Source organism: Budorcas taxicolor, chromosome 18, assembly GCF_023091745.1.
Source record: "Budorcas taxicolor isolate Tak-1 chromosome 18, Takin1.1, whole genome shotgun sequence".
In the NCBI taxonomy this organism is placed as follows: domain Eukaryota; kingdom Metazoa; phylum Chordata; class Mammalia; order Artiodactyla; family Bovidae; genus Budorcas; species Budorcas taxicolor.
The window spans coordinates 57,702,168-57,718,588 of record NC_068927.1 but is presented as its reverse complement, the minus strand read 5'-3'; the positions used below and the strand labels follow the sequence as shown (position 1 = coordinate 57,718,588).

The following is a 16,421-nucleotide window of genomic DNA, read 5'->3' as shown; positions in this document are numbered from 1 at the left end:
AGCATCCCGCTGGTGAATTTCACTCTTTTCAGCCGCCTCTCCTACTCCCCCCGCACCGCCCCCTCCCCGCCCCAGGGATCTGCTCGCCTCTACTGCTGCATGGACTCAGACCTCCCATCCCGGTATTCCTGGGATGTACCGGCCCTAGCACACAAAATTCCGCAACACCGGCCCCCGCCCTCCCCTAGATTCCCAGGACTTGAGACCTGCCCTCAGAATTCCTGAGGCTGATTCTGGCACGCATCTTCCAAATCCCAGCACGCTCCTGGGACTTAACCTCTCTGCACATAGATGCTACCTGCCCCCCAAGTCCCCCCTCCCCTCAGTTCTAACCCCTGGGCTGCATCCTAGCACCTCTCAAACCTCCAAGACTTGACCCAGCCCTTGAACTCACGTTCAGCCTTTGGGATGCTCCAATTTTTGCCACACTCTGAACACTTCCTGGACACCCCTAAACCTGATATCAGACATTCAGCTCAGGTTCCCCTGACTCTAGAATTTTCAAGATAGGCTCAACCTGTCTGCAATTCCAGGGAACCAGATCTTTCCGGGGCACCCCCCTTCTTATGGATAACTCTGTCCCCTCCAAGAGCCCCTTTCTTTAAATGGTGTCCCAAAGGCACCCTCATAGACGCCAATGTTTCCCAGAGGGTCATATTTGCACCCCTGGCTATGTGCTGAGGTTTTAAGCGGTACAAGGACAAACACTTTTTGTCTTTCCTGGCATTTCGCATATAAGCCTGTAAGTCCAGATACTGCTGCTTGGCCCGGACACCGTTTATTTAGGTTAGAGGTGTTTACATTTAAAATGTAGAGGCTGTTCCCGAGTGGAGGGACGCTGGAATATCAGAAGCGTGGGAAACAATGACATATCCACCCGGGCTGGGATTCCAGCTAGCCCCTCCCCCGCGTTCCTCAACCCCCGACGCTCGCGGGTGGAAAATCATTTCTCACATCCCATCCTGGCTCAAGGATGCGCTACCTCCCCCAAGCCCAGAGACCACACCGGTCCCAGAGTCCTTAGGGGACTCCCCTTTTTGGAGTTGGGGGCCCACGGAATTAGCAACCTCCCTCCCTCTGCTCCCACCGGCCTCAGGAACACCCCCCACCCGCGGGTTGGGGGGACGTCACTGAGCACGATTCTAGATGCAACGATTCCTATGCAAGGGGCATTTTGAGCCCCCCCATTCTGCCCTCGGACCCTGAACCCTGGCGAACCAGGGGCGAGGGGTGGGGCGGGTTCTGGTGGGAGCGGGGTGGGGCGGGGTAAAGGGCTAGAGGCTTCAGACACCAGGGTATGGGGTTGAAGACTGATTATATTGCCAAAGGGTTTAACTTCTTAAAACCCCAGATACCCCTGACCCTCACAGAAGCCGAAAGGTGCGGGGAAAGGGGGTGAGGATTTTTCTAAAGGGTACAGACTTCTTCCCAACGTCCACCCCCACCCCCTCCGGCTCGCCAATCTGCCACATGTACCCAGCTTTTTAGTTCAGCTTTTGAAAATAACCACAATCATTACAAACCTCTACAAACTTTATTCTCTTTCCCCGTCCCCCAAGTCAACAGTGTGGGAGTCGGGGAGGGAGAGAGAGAGCTGAAGGGACAGCTTCCAAGTCCCGCGCCCCTTTCCCCCCGGCCGCCAGGGTGCCTGCAACTACACGCATGCGCTGCATGATGCGCTCCCCACACGCACGTCGCGCCCCTCCTGCGCTCCGGGACGCACCGACACGGGGCAGGGGGCGGGGTGATTGGGGAGGAGTGGACGGCGGGGGTCTTTCTGAACACAGCGGCTCCTCCCCAACGCGCACACAGCAATAAGTTTCTCACTCAAAAGTGGGCGGGGCGGGCCTGGCCTGTCGTTGGGGTGGGGGGGAGTGGCAAGGGGGCGCTCTCAGGGATGGGGGAGGGTGTCCGGAGTCAGTCTGGGGAGGGGAGGTCTGCAAATCGTCCAACTCTGGTGCTAATGGCGGGTCTTCTCAACCCACCCCCAGGGCAGGGAGGGAGGGGTCAGCGTGGCCTCTCCCCCAAGCCTCCCCCACGCCCACCCTGGGTGCATGAACCGCCCGTTGCAGAAGCTGCCGCATGTCACCCCCTCTCCCCAAAGAAAAAATGTCATGCCCCACCCTTCCCACCCACCCTGTCACTCCCCACCAAAATAAAAGTTTCCTTTTCATTTAAAAGTTTCATCCTCCTTGTCTGCAGAGAAGGTCTCCTGAAGGGGGCTTTGGGGGGAGACCTAACAGTTGGGTCTTCAAGAGCAGGGGTCGGACTAAAATGGCAAGGGCATGCACTTTGAGGGTGCAGACATGCCCCTCATCGCTGGCTCTCACATTGTGATTTGGGAGGGAGCAAGTATCTACCTCAGTTTCCCTGATTGTAAAAATGGGGATCCATGAGATGGTTGGACGGCATCACGGACTCAATGGACAGGAGTTTGAGTAAATTGCGGGAGTTGGTGATGGACAGGGAGGCCTGGCATGCTGCAGTCCATGGGGTTGCAAACAGTCTGATACGACTGAGCAACTGAATTGAGCTGACAGTCCTAATTGGAAAGTCATATGACCCAGGTCATGTGAGCTCATAGATGAAGGTTTCTAGCCTCCAGAAAAGGGATGGACCTGGGTTCCCAGTGTGGGCTCAGGGGTTACCCACTCTGAAGCCAGACTGGGTTCTATTTCTTAGTAGCTGTTTGTCCTTGGGCAAGTCTCTTAACCTCTCTGAGCTTGTTTCCACCACTCAGAAAGTAGAGGGGGTGCTCTATTCATTCAACCAATATAAAAAGGAGGGGGTGATCTAGTCATTCAGCAAATATAAAAAGGTTAACTACACCAGGCAGTGTTCTAGACACTGGAAAACAATGAAATCTCTACATCTAGGGGTTGAGACTAATGTCCCAAATTTAGCACAGCTCAGTAAATAGTATTCAACAAACAGCTCAACAGTCACTACTGTCGTTGCTTTGCAAAGATTTGAGAGTCAGCTAGAGTGCAGCTCCCCCTCCAACCACTCGCTGACTGGGAGGCGTGAAAGCCAGGGACCCTGCAGCTCAGCCTCAGTTTTCCCATCTGTATAATGGAGGGGATACCTCGGAGGGAGGCCGGATGAGAGGGGAATGATTTCTTCTACATTAAATGCTGGGTAAGCAGGAGGTCCCCGACACCGACCTGCTGAATTAGAACCAACCGACTGCCCCCCAATGCATCACCGCCCCTTGCCCGTCCTGTCTCCCTACCCCTGGAGGAACATACATAGCCCTCAGGGTCCAGTCGGGGTTGGAGTTTATTTCTGCAACAGTTTGAAGGCTGGGAGGGTATGGGGCCTCCTCAAGCCCCCATGGGAAACTCCAGCTGAACTGTGATCACACAAGAGCAACGGGAGGGAACCTGAGGGTACGGGGGATGTGTGAGGTCCCCTTATTCTGCCCTTCTGCAAAGGTCAAAGGCTGAGGGCCGCCTGGAGCTCAGGGTGCTGTTGCTCATAAGTTCTGGGGTCGGTGGCTAAGTGGAGAGACAGGGAGAGGGAAAGAGGGAGGGGGAGGGGGGAGGGGAAGGGGCGTGGAGAGCCAAACTCCCTTCCCAACAAAGATCATTCATAACCGAAGGAAGGATTTGGAACTGGATGGGAACCCAGCTTGCCGCCCACACCCGAATTTCTCCCAAGTGAGATCGCCCCAGTCCGCGATCCCTGCTTGCCCACTCCTCTGTTTAGGGGTTCACGGGAAAGTCTCCCGGGACCCCCGGAGTGGGCTGGATAAGTGCTGTCACGCCGGAAGGCAGTACTTCCGAAATGCAAGAAGCCAGAGGGCGGTTCTCAGGACAGGCACCTGGCGGGGGTGGGCCAAGGAGGGAAGGCCCGGCGGCTGGGGGCAGGGTAGGGTCACTGCGGTGGGGCAGCAGCGGACCCTTCGGGCTCCGGGGGCGGCGGCCCGGACCCCGGCTCCGCCTCCTCCGCCGCCGCCTCCTCGTCGGACGCCACGCCCTCCTCCAGCCGGAAGACCTGGCGCACAGTGCGGGTGGTGAAGGTGAGGGGTCCGCGCCTGGGGGGGAAAGGAGGAGAGACCAGGAGGCAGTTACCGGAGGAGGGGAGAGAGAAAAGTGAAAGGCGGGAGGATACGGAGAAATAGAATAAAATGGGGAGGGAGGCACAGAGCGATGAGGGCACAGAGCGAAGACGGGGGAGCTGGCGGTTTATGCAGAGAGGTTGCGCGTGCACCGGGTGGCCTTACCTGAGCCGGTTCCTGAGCGTGTTCAGCTCCCGGTTCATGGACTCGGAGGCCTCTGTGACATCCTCCAGCTCGTGTTGCAGTCTCCTGCGGACCGCCTGGGCCCGGGAAGCCTCCTCCTCGGCCTCCTCCAGCTGCCGCTTCAGCTGCTTCACTCGAAGGTTGCCCTTCTCCAGCTTTTGCGGGAGCCAGGGAGTCAGGTCATGTCTCTGGGTGCGGCTCTCACCCAGAGCTCCCCGCATCTCCATCCCTCCTCTATCCTGACTGTCACACGCCCTGCCTTCTGTTCACACTTCTGTTCTGCTCGCCTAGATCCTCTCACCAGCCTCCAGGTCAGGCTCAAACGCGAGACCACCCACCACTCGGCCTCAGAGGGGTCTCTCGATGCTTGGATCTGACCCTGTCTCTGCCCTTCTCAAGGTCCTCCCGTGGTTCTTCTGGGCCCCGGGACAAGGTCCCAGCCAGCACCTCCGCCTGGCGTTCCAGGCCCTTGCCTGGTCGTCTTCCCATAAACACATGGATCAGGCCATCTGTAGTGAGACCCTCCCCCAGACCCTGCCATCTCTCTCTCCACGGAGAGGACACACATAATCTGCCTCCCGCCAACTTCTCTAACCTCATGTATTACTCAACGCCCCCAACCCCATTCTTTTCTCAAGTTATTCTGCTCTGCTTCTTTGCTTGGGACTCATTGAGCTGATTTCCATAGCCCAGGGTCCTTGCACCTGCTATTCCCTCTTCCTGGCTCTTTCTCACCCTTCAGTATCAACTCAAATGTCACTTCCTCAGAAAGGTCTTCCGGCCCACCTCCCTCCCAATCTAGGGAGGATTCTCCAGTCCTCTGTATCGCCCTCTCTCTTTATTCTCGTGTTTCTTCATAACCCCTTTCACAATCTGTAATTATCTTTGCCTGTTTATAGGTTTACGGTGGTGTCTTCCTCTTCCTGTGTTGAAAATGTGAACGTCACGAGGGCCAGGGACATTCTCTACGTCGTTCACAGCCATATCTCCAATGCTTTGCACAGTGCCTGGCACGCAGGTTGAGCAGGTGCTCAACAATTGTTTTGTGAAATAATTGGCGACTGAAACACAGCTGAGCTTTTAAGGGCACAGCAAACAGAGTCAGTCGCATTTGAGCCTGGGGTGGAGGCTGGCAAGAGGGTCTAGGAGGATCTGATCCAGACGGTCTTTATTAATTGTGTGACTTTGGATTATACCCCCTTCTAAAGTTTCCATTTTCTCACCTGTGAAATGGAGCTGATGAGAGAATGCAAGCATGCTTGCTGTCTGCTTGTTTAAGTGAATGTGTGGGACACATTCACTGATCAATAAATAATTAAGGGCACAGATATGCAGCCAAAGTGCTGAAGGTTGAACTCTGGCTCCATCTCTTACTAAATAAATAATTGTGAGCAAGTGACTTCAGTTTTCTGACACGAATAAGAGGGAAAATGATAGAACCTACCTCATGAGTTCTGATTAGGCTTAAGTGTTACTACATGTTATGTCTTCAGCACTGGCTAAAGAAAGCTCTCAATAAACACCACTTTATTATTTAAGCTGTGGCCTAGCCTCCGGGTAGGATTTAACTTCTTCCCTCTCATTAGCTGTCTCAGCTCCCCACCAGGGCTTTTCCTAGAGTCCAGAATTCACAGATCACCAAGTCACTGATTCAGGCTCTCCGCTGATGCACCAAGGCCCAGGACGTTATCTGCACTCGGCTCTAGTCCAGCACCCACACACTACCTCTTGTGATGGGAGCTCACTACCTCTAGAGATGTCACGTGCCACTTCTCAGTCAGTGGTCCCCACCCCCACTGCTTCTCCATGACGTCAGCTGCTCACCTGGTCCCGGAGCTGGTCAGCCACCCTCCGCTCCTCCTCCACCTGGAGCACCACCTCTTTAAGCCTCTTCTCAGCCCTCCGCACCAGCTTGCCAGAGAGGATGCGCTCCCTGAGGAGAGGCACGAAGGGGAGAATCAAAAGAGTTGCTCACCTGGGGTTCTACCCTTGCCAAGCCTCGTCCAGCAGCTGCCTGTTCTTGGAGTGGCCTCTGCCCACCTTCCCACCCACCTGCAACTGGTTCCCACAGTCTACGGAGGCCTGGTTGTACCAGGCTACCACCAGGGCACCTAATCCTTAACTTCAGCTAAGATGCTTGATGTTCCTAAAAGTGTCTCCATGACTACACATTTTCCACATCCCACTAGGTCTCTTATGTTCTATTGTATCCTCCACCCTGCTCCCAGTCTTCCTCCTCTTAGGGGACTGACCCACTGACCGTAAGTCTCCAAATCAGACCGCCAGGCACCATCCTCACCCATTTTCTCTCTTTTGCCCCACCCCCCGCCTGTCAGTACCCAAACCTTGTCGCACTACCCCCTGGACTCTGCCCTGCCCCCTCCTTAGCCTCACAGCCCCAACCCCCAGGGGTTCAGGACTTATCATCTCCCACCTGACCTCCCTTCTGCCTGGCCTGGGAATTTTCTTTCTCCCTCTCTTCTCTCAATTTCCTTTTCAAGCTGTTTGTGTTTGTAGAACACTCTGGGAGCCCCAAACTCTATCCTTAACCACCTCTGCTGTCTTCCTTTCTCACTCACACACTTTTCTTTGGACACACTCAGCTGTGCCCCAGGTTTCTACAACCATCAACAGCCTGGTGTCCACTAAATCTGTCTCCTGAGCTCTAGCCTGGTTCAGCCCCCAGCCTCGGCTGCCCACTAGACCCTGTACACCCTGCACTGGGCTCAATGCCTTCTCCCAAACCTGCTCCTCCTCCCAGTTTCCCATGATCCACCTAGATCTGCAGGTCAGACACCTGGCACCATCCTTACCCCCTGTCCCCTGAATTTCCCTATCCTGATGCTCATCCATTCTCTCCTACATGGACCATCATACTAGGGTGAAGTCCAGGTGATGGGGCCCCTAGCAATGGGTGGTGCTTGGCAACCATGACTGGATATTCTCTTATGTCTGAGCTGGCCATGTGGCTTGCTTGACAGGATATGGCAGAAGCGACATTGTACCAGTTCCAAGTCTAGGCCCTAAGAAACTTTCTCTCTTGGAACCTTCACTCTGTCATATGAACAAGCCTGGGTCAGCCTAGAGCAGAGACAAGTTAGCCGAATTGTCCCAGGCAAGGCTGTAGACATGTGCGAGCCCAGCCAACATCAGCAAATCCATCTAGCTGACTTTCAGCTGAGCAAAGATGCGTGAGGGAGGCTCACCAAACCCAGATCAGCAGAACCCACCAGCCATTCCAAAGACTCATGAACAATAATAAATGACTGCTGTTTTAAGTCACTGAAATTTTAAGGTGGTTTGTTAGGCAGCTTCCCTGCATATGGGGCTTCCTTTGTGGCTCAGATGGTAGAGAATCTGCCTGCAACGCAGGAGACCAAGGTTCAATCCCTGGGTCAGGAAGATCCCCTAGAGAAGGAAATGGCAGCCCACTGCAGTATTCTTGCTTGGAGAATTCCATGGGCAGAGAAGCCTGATGGGCTACAGTTCATGGGGCCACAAAGAGTTGGACACGACTGAGTGACTAACACGTTATGCAGCTATAGCTAACTGCTAAGTTACTGTTTAAATTATATAGTGGGAATGCAGTTACTTGCAGCACAGAGCATCCTAAAGGATACAGAAAACCATCAAGCATTAATATTATGATGCCTTTTGGATGTTTCTAAACCAGGTGCTTGTTAACACAGCTCCCCTTTGTCTCATTGCTCAGAATGTGAGGGTTGCCCTCCAGCTGTGCCCTCCCTTCCCACTTACCTGCTCTCCTGCTCCAGCTGCTCCTCAGCCTGGGCCAGCTTGGACTCAAGGGCAGCGATGATCATCTTCTGGCGAGCTCGGGCCCCAGCGTCTTCCTCACCCAGGCGTTCCCGGAGCTCCTGGACCTGCCGCTCCAGCTGCTGCCGCCCACTCTCTGCCTTAGCTGAGAAACTGCGCTCAGCTGACAGTTCTGTGGTCAGTGATTCTACCTGTAGCAGTGGGGAAGGCAGGACTGTCATGGTGGAGTCTCAGAGGGAAGGTGGGAGGTAAATGCCAGAACCTCCCATAACTAGGTGAGTTGATGCTTGTTAAGTGCCTAGCACAGAGCCTGGCACATAATAAACACTCAATAAATGTACTTTTCCTTGATTGGCTTATCAGCCAACAGCTGTGCCAGCTCTGGGTTTTAACCTTTTGGATAGGTTTTTGCTATTTTAATAAGACCACAAGAGGAGAGTGCTGGTCCAGTGGTTAGGACTCTGAGCTTCTAATGCAGGGGGGTCGGGTTTGATCCCTGATTGGGTAACTGAGGTTCCACATGCTGTACAACTCAGCCCAATAAATAAACGAGTCGAGATGACTATCACAGGCTTGTTTAAATGCTGTCAATTCTATCTTTGACTGTGAATGAGTCTATTCCAAGGGTTATCACATTTTTGTTTGCACTAGGCTCATCCAGAGAGCTTGTGGGAAAAAAAGAAAAAAAAATGGACCATAGGATCCCACCCTCCAGAGATTCTCATTCAGCAAGTCTGGAATAAGGTCCATGAATCCACATTTTCAACAAGCACTCAGGTGGTTTTGATAGAATGATATGCAGGATCGTTCTGAGAAATGCAGGCTCAATTAACAGGAGCTACTATATTGCTAATGTGTAACCACACCCCCTAATAATAGTGCCTGTTTATTTATTCATCTCGTACTCCGAGTGAGATCCTATGCTGGGGACACGGAAATGAGTCAGATGCAGTCTGATTCATACTTGACTTCATTTCACCCTCACAGGAAGAGACCGACTTGGTGATTAGCATATGCTATTTTTTTTAACCTCTTATTGGAAAATAAAACCGTGAGACAGAAAAAGCAAAAAACAGATCAACTATATGGTTTAATAGGTTGGGCTTCCCTAGTGGCTCAGATGGTAAAGAATCTGCCTGCAATGAAGAAAGCCTAGGTTTGATCCCTGGGTTGGGAAGATCCCTTGGGCAAGGGAATGACAACCCATTCCAGTATAGGTTAATAAAAAGCAAACATCATTGTCACCCCTGCCCAGGTCAAAAAATAGAACTTCATGCATCCATTCTACTAACAACCTCTTCCTTTCACCCCAAACAACATGCCATCCTGACATTTTTCTTAATTTGGATGTGCTGTGCAGCTTGTGGGATCTTATTTTCCCAACCAGGGGTTCGATCCGAGCCTCCTGCATTGGGAGTGCAGAGTTTTAACCACTGGACCACCAGGGAATTGCCCCCTCCTGACTCCTAGGGTGATCACTTCCTTGCTTTTTTTTTTTTCCTTTTGAGTTTTATTATTCAAAGATGCATCCCTAGATTCTATAGTTGAATGCTGCCCATTAAAATTTTTTTGTACATGATTTTTAAGTCTCTTTTAATCTACAGTTTCCTCCTCCATCCTTTCTGAAGTGTGTTAGTCACTCAGTTGTGTCCAACTCTTTGTGACCCCATGGACTATAGCCCACCAGGAGTTTACTGCGTCTCCTACATTGGCAAGTGGGTTCTTTACCACTGGGCCACCTGGGAAGCCCATGCTGGATTGGAATGGGCCCTAAATCCAATGGGCTTCCCTCGTCGCTCAGTGGTAAAGAACCCACTTGCCAATGCAGGAGATGCAGGTTTGAACCCTGGGTCAGGAAGATCCCCTGGAGATGGAAATGGCAACCCACTCCAGTATTCTTGCCTGGAGAATCCCATGGACAGAGGAGGCTGGTGGGCTCAAGTCCATGGTGTTGCAGAGTCAGATGTGACTTAGCAACTGAACAGCCTCGCACTAAATCCAATATGACTGGTGTCTTTGCAAGAAGGGAAGGAGGCACAGACACACAGAGAAGACACAGGGAAGGTCATATGAGGCAGAGGCAGAGACCAGGCTGATGGATCTACGAGGCACGGGTTGCTGATAAGCAACCAGGAGAGAGGCCTGGAAGAGACGTTCCCTCAGAAAGGATGAACCTGATGACACCTTGATTTTGGACCTCTGACCTCCAGAACTGTGAGAGAGCAAGTTACTGTCTTTTTAAGCCACCCAGTTTGTGGCAATTGGTTGCAGCAGCCTCAGGCAGCTAATACAGTGACTAATTAGTATTTTTTTTAAATGTCATTGTGTACTTGAGGGTTTAAACAGATTTGATGGATTTAAATCAGTTGTAATTATGACCGTGGTTGAAGCTCAAGCTGCTCCATTTGGGGCCAGTTGGGACCCTTTCCAGGTTGGCTTCTAAATGCTTTTGAGATCACCAGGCTAGCTTCCTGGGGAACTGGTGTATTATGGACTGAATGTTTGTTGCCCCACAAATTCATATGAAGTCCTAACCCCCAGTGTGTATCTGGAAATGGGGCCTTTGGGAGGTAATTAGGACTAGATGAGGATAAGAGGGTGGGGCCCCCATGATGGCATTAGTGCCCTTATAAGGAGATATCAGATAGCTTGCTCTCTCTTGCTCCCCCCACATGCACAGAAAGTCGAGCCCAGTGACTGCAGGATGAGACAATGGTCACCTATAAGTCACCACTTACAAGCCAGGAGAAGAGGCCTTGGAATGAAACCTATATTACCAGCATCATGCTCCCTGGATCCAGCCTTCAAGAAGCCTCAGAAGCACAACAGAATGAATGCATCTATTCCTCCCCCACCTTGAGAACTCCTATTCAACCTTCAAAACCCAACTCAAATATTCCCTTTTCCTATGTGGATTGAAAAAGAGGATTGAAGGTGTTATGGTCCCAGGTCAGTGGGGCCTCAGGCTGGCAGGGGGTGATCCAGCTGTGCTCACCTGCAGGAGCAGCTTTCGGTAGCGGTCATTGAGCAGCTCTGCATTGCTTTGCTCCTCCTCCAGCTCCTCTTCCATTTGCCCCAGGCGCCCCTCCAGCTGACGTTTCTCATCCAGAATGGCAGCTCTAGGGAGAACAGGCAGGCCAAGGCCGCGGGAGGGTGAGAGGGCAGGATGGCCAGAAGAGGGCGCCCTGCCCCCCATTACCATGGGCCACTCACTTGCTAAGGCTGCCGTTGGCCACCTCATCTGCCATCTCATCCCTCTCCTGCTGGGCCTGCCGACGGGCACGGTCAGAAGCGGCCAGTTCCTGCAAGGAGCAAAATAGGCAGGTGGTCAGCTGCGGCGATGGGAGGCTGGCTGAGCACGGGCCTCCCTACCCCTCACGCCTCAAGTCTCTTGATCTTTTTTTCACTGCACTTGGACATGCTGCCCCTGGATAACCTTGGAATGAGCTTCAGTCTATAGGCAGATGTCTCCTAAATCCATCTCCGCAGCCCCTGATCCATGTCCACTTCTTGCTGCCCGCCTGCCCGGATCCTTCACCCTCATGGCCTCCTCACTGAGCCCAGCATCTCTTTTCAGACCAGTTCCTCCTCCGGTTTCCCTCAGTCATCGGGCCAGACCCCCTCTCCTCCCCTCCTCTGCCGCCTTACCACCCAAAGCCCTGTCCATCCTGCTCCTTTACACTCTCTGTTCCCTCTTCTGCGTCCCGGCTCAGGCTTCATCGTCCCTCTCCAGCCTCCTTGCCTCCAATCTCTCTACTCTAGCCCATCCCCACACCGACCTTGGGGCTTTCCGGTTCGGGTCCCTGGCCCCGCCCACCAGCGACCCCACCCTCCTGAGCCCCGCCCACCCCGGCATCACCTCCTGCAGCCGCAGCACTTCCGCCTCTAGCCCCTTGAGGCGCTTCTCACTCTCCCGGTTCTGGGCAAAGATCTCCTCTCGAGAACTCCGCGTCTCCTCCACCTCCCGCCACAGCTCCTTCATCTGGGCCTGGGAGGAACGAAGCGAGTGAGTGGGCCCAGCCAGGCCACAGGGAATGCCCCCAGCCCCGCTACCCTCGCAGTCAGCCCTGTGGGGGCTCCCCGTAAGCACGCAGAGTCCTGAGGACTTGGGCTTCTGCACCCCGCTCCCAGCCGCTGGCTGTGTGACCATGGGCCAGCTCTCCCCTCGTCTCTGGGCCTCACTTCTTTTAAAAAAAAAAAGAAAGGCATATCAAAATTAAAGCAAGCGTAAAGTGGGGATAATATGTGGACTCTGGAGTAATAATAGAGTTGGGAGGCACTTCCATGGCGGTTCAGCGGTTAAGACTCCCAAGTTTCCACTGCAGGGGGCGCGGGTTCGATCCCTGGTGGGGGAACTAAGATCCTCAAGTCAAGCAGCTTGGTCACAAAAAAGTGCTGGAAAACACCGATCACTTACCTTGGGCCAGTCTCTATTCTGTACACATACTGAAAACCTTAAGCCTCACAACTCCAGTTGGTGGGGACTATTTTCCTACCCAGTTTACAGATGGAGAAACTGAGGCACAGAGAGGTTCAGCAACTCACTGAGGGTGGTGAGTGGCACAGTCACGACCTGAATCCTGGCTGCCTGACCCTGGCGTTTACACTTTCGGCCACTTTACTACCTGGCAACTGTTTATTTATGTCCCCATCCAGCGGCATGTGGGATTTTAGTTCCCTGACAGGGATCAGTCCTGTGCCTTCTACAGTGGAGGCGCAGGGTTTTCATCACTGGGCCGCAAGGAAGTCCCAAAGACTAAGCAATTTAAGTAAAGGAACTAAAAAATATAAAAAGAACCAAATGAGCCTTTGGGGCATGGATAGAGCTGTTGCCTAACGTGGGTGCTTCTCCTGGGATCGAGAGGGCGGGGTCCGAGCTGGTTTGGGAGCTGGTTTGGGAGCCGGAACGAGGGCGGGGCCTCCCCTTTCCGCGGCTTAAGCCCCACCCCTTACCTGCATCTTGCGAAGCTGCTTCACCGCCTCCTCCTTGCCTTGCCCGGCCGCCGTGGTCTGAGCCTTCAACTCCTCCAGCTCGGCCTCCAGCTTCTTGCGGGCGGCCATGGCCAGAGCACGCTGCTTGCGTTCCTCATCGCGCTCCACCTCTGCGTCCCTCAACTGGGAGAGGCGAGGTCGGGAGGGGCGGGCTCAGGGGACAGGAGGCCCAGGCTCCCCCTACATGCCAGTAGCATAGAGGTCTAACCTCCAGCCCCTGCCCAGGTCTCCAGCCCCACTCCTCCTGCCCCTTGCCTCTCTCTGCCACAAACCCAACCATCCTCTCCAACCCCACAGCCCTGGCTCAGGCCTTATCCCTCCCTCTTGCCCCAGCCTCCTCTTTGCTCCCATCACTACTCTCTAGCCCATTCCTGAAGGCTCTAGAAAGGTCCTTCTACAATCACAGCTGACACTGCTCCTGGCCCTCCTGTGGCTGGCTCCTTGGTGCCCTCAGGACAAAATTGTGCATGAACCCATGGCTGGATCAGTGGGGCCAAGGGAGCTTTAAAAAGACACGGTCAGATACTGCTCCCCAGCCTGGCCTTGGATCATCTCTTCATCACTTGCTCTGGGCTTCCCAACTCCAGTCTCCCCTGCTCCAGTCTGCTGCCCACATGGCCCCAGAGGGCTCTTTCTGATACTCAGGGCTGACCCGCCCCTCCCACGCTCAGCACACATCACTGAGTCAAAAGCCTTGCCCGCTGCAGACCATAGGAAATTCCTTCACTGAATGAAGAATGAATGAATGAATGTGCAGAGAGAAATATGGAGTGAATGAGGAAGCAGGTGAAGAAATAAATGAAAAAGGAAGGAAGGTCACGAATGAAGTGGGGTGAAGACAAGCTGGTCAATGAGCAGGTAAATGGGTATATGGGTTGGTTGGGGGTGCAGAGGAGGTGGGTAGATACTGGGGCAGTTGGGCTGGAGAGAGGAGGTTGACTGGAGCGGGTATTGGGTGGATGGAGAAGTCGGATGCAGAGTTGGTTGTTTAGAAGTCTTGGCTGGTAGGGAGGCTGTGTATGGGCGGCTGGGCAGCTGGCTCAGTAGATGGGATGGTGGTTGGGTGGACCAGTAAGTGGATAGAGGGTGTCCAAATGGGTCCTTGTGCGTGTGGGTTCTCGGGTCATGGTGGGTTGGGGAATAGGAGGATGGCTGGCTACTAGGTGGGACTTGGGTAGAAACCCAGAGTGGCAGGTGGATGGGTGAGACTTCCGGGCACGCTGAGCTGGGCGGCGCCCTGCCCATACCTGCTTGGCCAGCTGCCGCCGCCTCTCCTCGCCCGCCTCGTCGCGGCCCTGCAGGTCCCGCTCGTGTTGCGCCTTGAGGGCCTGCATGGTCACCTCCAGGCGCAGCTTGGCATCCTCGGCTGCCGTCAGCTCGTCCTCCAGCTCCGTCACCTGCATACGCAGGTCGCTCGCTGCCTGTTCGGCCACCCGGCGGGCTCGCTCCAGCTCATGCACCTGGGAGGGTGGGGGGCAGAATGAGAGTGAGCCCTGGGCACCTGGACCACTGAGGTGGCGGGAGGTCAGGCCCGGAGATCTATGCTAGGCTAGAGGGGAGGGGAGCTCTGATAGACAAGGGAGAGGCAGCAAGGGGACATGTCCATCCTAGCTCCTTCTTGTCCAGAGTCACCTACACACACCGTGAGCGGCTCTCGTGCTCAGTGTGTACACGTGAGCAAGTGTGTTTGACGGGAGAGTCCGTTCACATTTCATGAACACGCACCTGCACATGGGTGTTTTCGAAGAAGCTCGCGTGCTCAGTGTGTGCACACGTTTGCTGGAAGATTCTCCCTGTGTGCTCGGCCCATGAACCGTTGCCTGTTGATGCCTGGCTTTCCTCACTTCCCGAGTGTGTGCGTGAACACGGGGACTCTCTGAAGACAGTTCCCTTCGCCCTCCGTGTGGGAGAGCACACACGTGTGCTTGTGTGCCCCAGCGTCATGGGGTGGGGGTGGGGCGCGTGGTCGCCCACGTGTGTGTGTGTGTATGTCTGTGTGTCCCGGGGACCCGGGGACCCAGGGCCACTCACGCTCTTGCCAACGTCGTCCTTGCTGCTCAGCAACGCCTCCAGCTCGGCCCGCAGCGCGCGGTTCTGCCGCTCGAGCTCCTCGCGCGCCTCCTGCTCCTCCTCCAGGGCCCGGGTCAGGGACAGCGTCCGGGCCTCGCGTTCGCGGCCCTCGGCCTCCGCCCGCTCTCGCTCCTCCACCGCCCGCAGGACCGCCGCCTTCTCCTCTGCCAGGAGCTTCCGGGGTGAGGGAGATGGGGTAGGGGAAACAGGTTAGCTAAAAGGAGTGTACAAGGGGATGAGAAGAGACAGGGGCCGAGGACGGAGAGACAGACAGACAGACAGAGGCAGAGACACAAAAGGGAGGCAGACGGCTCAAAGTTTCCACTGGGTCCCAGACCAGCTCGCTCTTCAGTGGATCACTCTGGTGATGGGAATGTAAACTGGTGCAGCCGCTCTGCAGAATAGTGAGGAGGTACCTTTAAAAACTAAAAACAGAGTTACCATGTGCCACAGTGCTCAGTTGCTTCAGCCTGTCGGACTCTGCGGACCCCATGGACTGCAGCCCGCCAGGCTCCTCTGTCCATGGGATTCTCCAGGCAAGAATACTGGAGTGGGTTGCCATGCCCTGCTCCAGGGAATCTTCCTGGCCCTGGAATGGAACCCGAGTCTTCAGCGTCTCCTGCTTTGGCAGGCAGGTTCTTTAGCACTTGTACCACCTGGGAGGTCCTAGAGTTACCATATAATGCAGGAATCCCACTCCTGGGCATAGAAAACTTTAATTCGAAAAGATACATACACCCCAGTGTTCACTGCAGCACTATTTACAACAGCCAAGACATGGAAGCAACCTAAATGTCCACGGATGAAGGAACGGATAAAGAAGATGTGGCCTATATATACAACGGAATATCACTCAGCCACGAAAAAGAATGAAATAATGGCATTTGCAGCAACATGGATGGACCTAGAGATTCTCATAGTAAGTGAAATAAACCAGGCAGAGAAAGACAAACATCATATGATATCACTTCTAGGTGGAATCTTTTAAAAAATGATGTAATTAAATGCATTTATTTACAAAACAGAAACAGACTCACAGATACAGAAAACAAACTAACAAACTCGTGGTTACCAAAGGGGAAAGGGGGGATGGATAGATTTGGAATCTGGGATTAACAGATATACACTACTATATATAAAACAGATAACTAACAAGGACCTGCTGTAGAGCACAGGAAACTCTACTCAATATCTTCTAGTAACTTATAAGTAAAAGAATCTGAAAAAGAATATATGTATCATATATAAATATATGAGTCACTTTGCTGTACAACTGAAACTAAGGCAGCAGTGTAAATAAACTACACTTCAAGTTAAAAAAAAAAATTAAATGAAAGGAAAT

General features: G+C 53.7%; 1 protein-coding gene across 1 annotated transcript in view; it reads right to left on the bottom strand.

Moving 5' to 3' along the window:
* Positions 1 to 3,261: 3,261 nt before the first annotated feature.
* Positions 3,262 to 16,421, bottom strand: part of MYH14 (myosin heavy chain 14) — a 76,877-nt gene continuing 63,717 nt past the window's right edge. Inside the window, exons 32-41 of the mRNA XM_052656084.1 lie at positions 15,041 to 15,253; positions 14,257 to 14,469; positions 12,971 to 13,132; positions 11,877 to 12,005; positions 11,231 to 11,319; positions 11,013 to 11,136; positions 8,000 to 8,208; positions 6,068 to 6,176; positions 4,226 to 4,398; positions 3,262 to 4,036 (exon numbers count right to left, since the gene is read on the bottom strand). Coding sequence (XP_052512044.1) covers positions 3,877 to 4,036; positions 4,226 to 4,398; positions 6,068 to 6,176; positions 8,000 to 8,208; positions 11,013 to 11,136; positions 11,231 to 11,319; positions 11,877 to 12,005; positions 12,971 to 13,132; positions 14,257 to 14,469; positions 15,041 to 15,253 — 1,581 coding nt within the window. The 3' untranslated portion in view covers positions 3,262 to 3,876. The remainder of the gene's footprint in view (positions 4,037 to 4,225; positions 4,399 to 6,067; positions 6,177 to 7,999; positions 8,209 to 11,012; positions 11,137 to 11,230; positions 11,320 to 11,876; positions 12,006 to 12,970; positions 13,133 to 14,256; positions 14,470 to 15,040; positions 15,254 to 16,421) is intronic.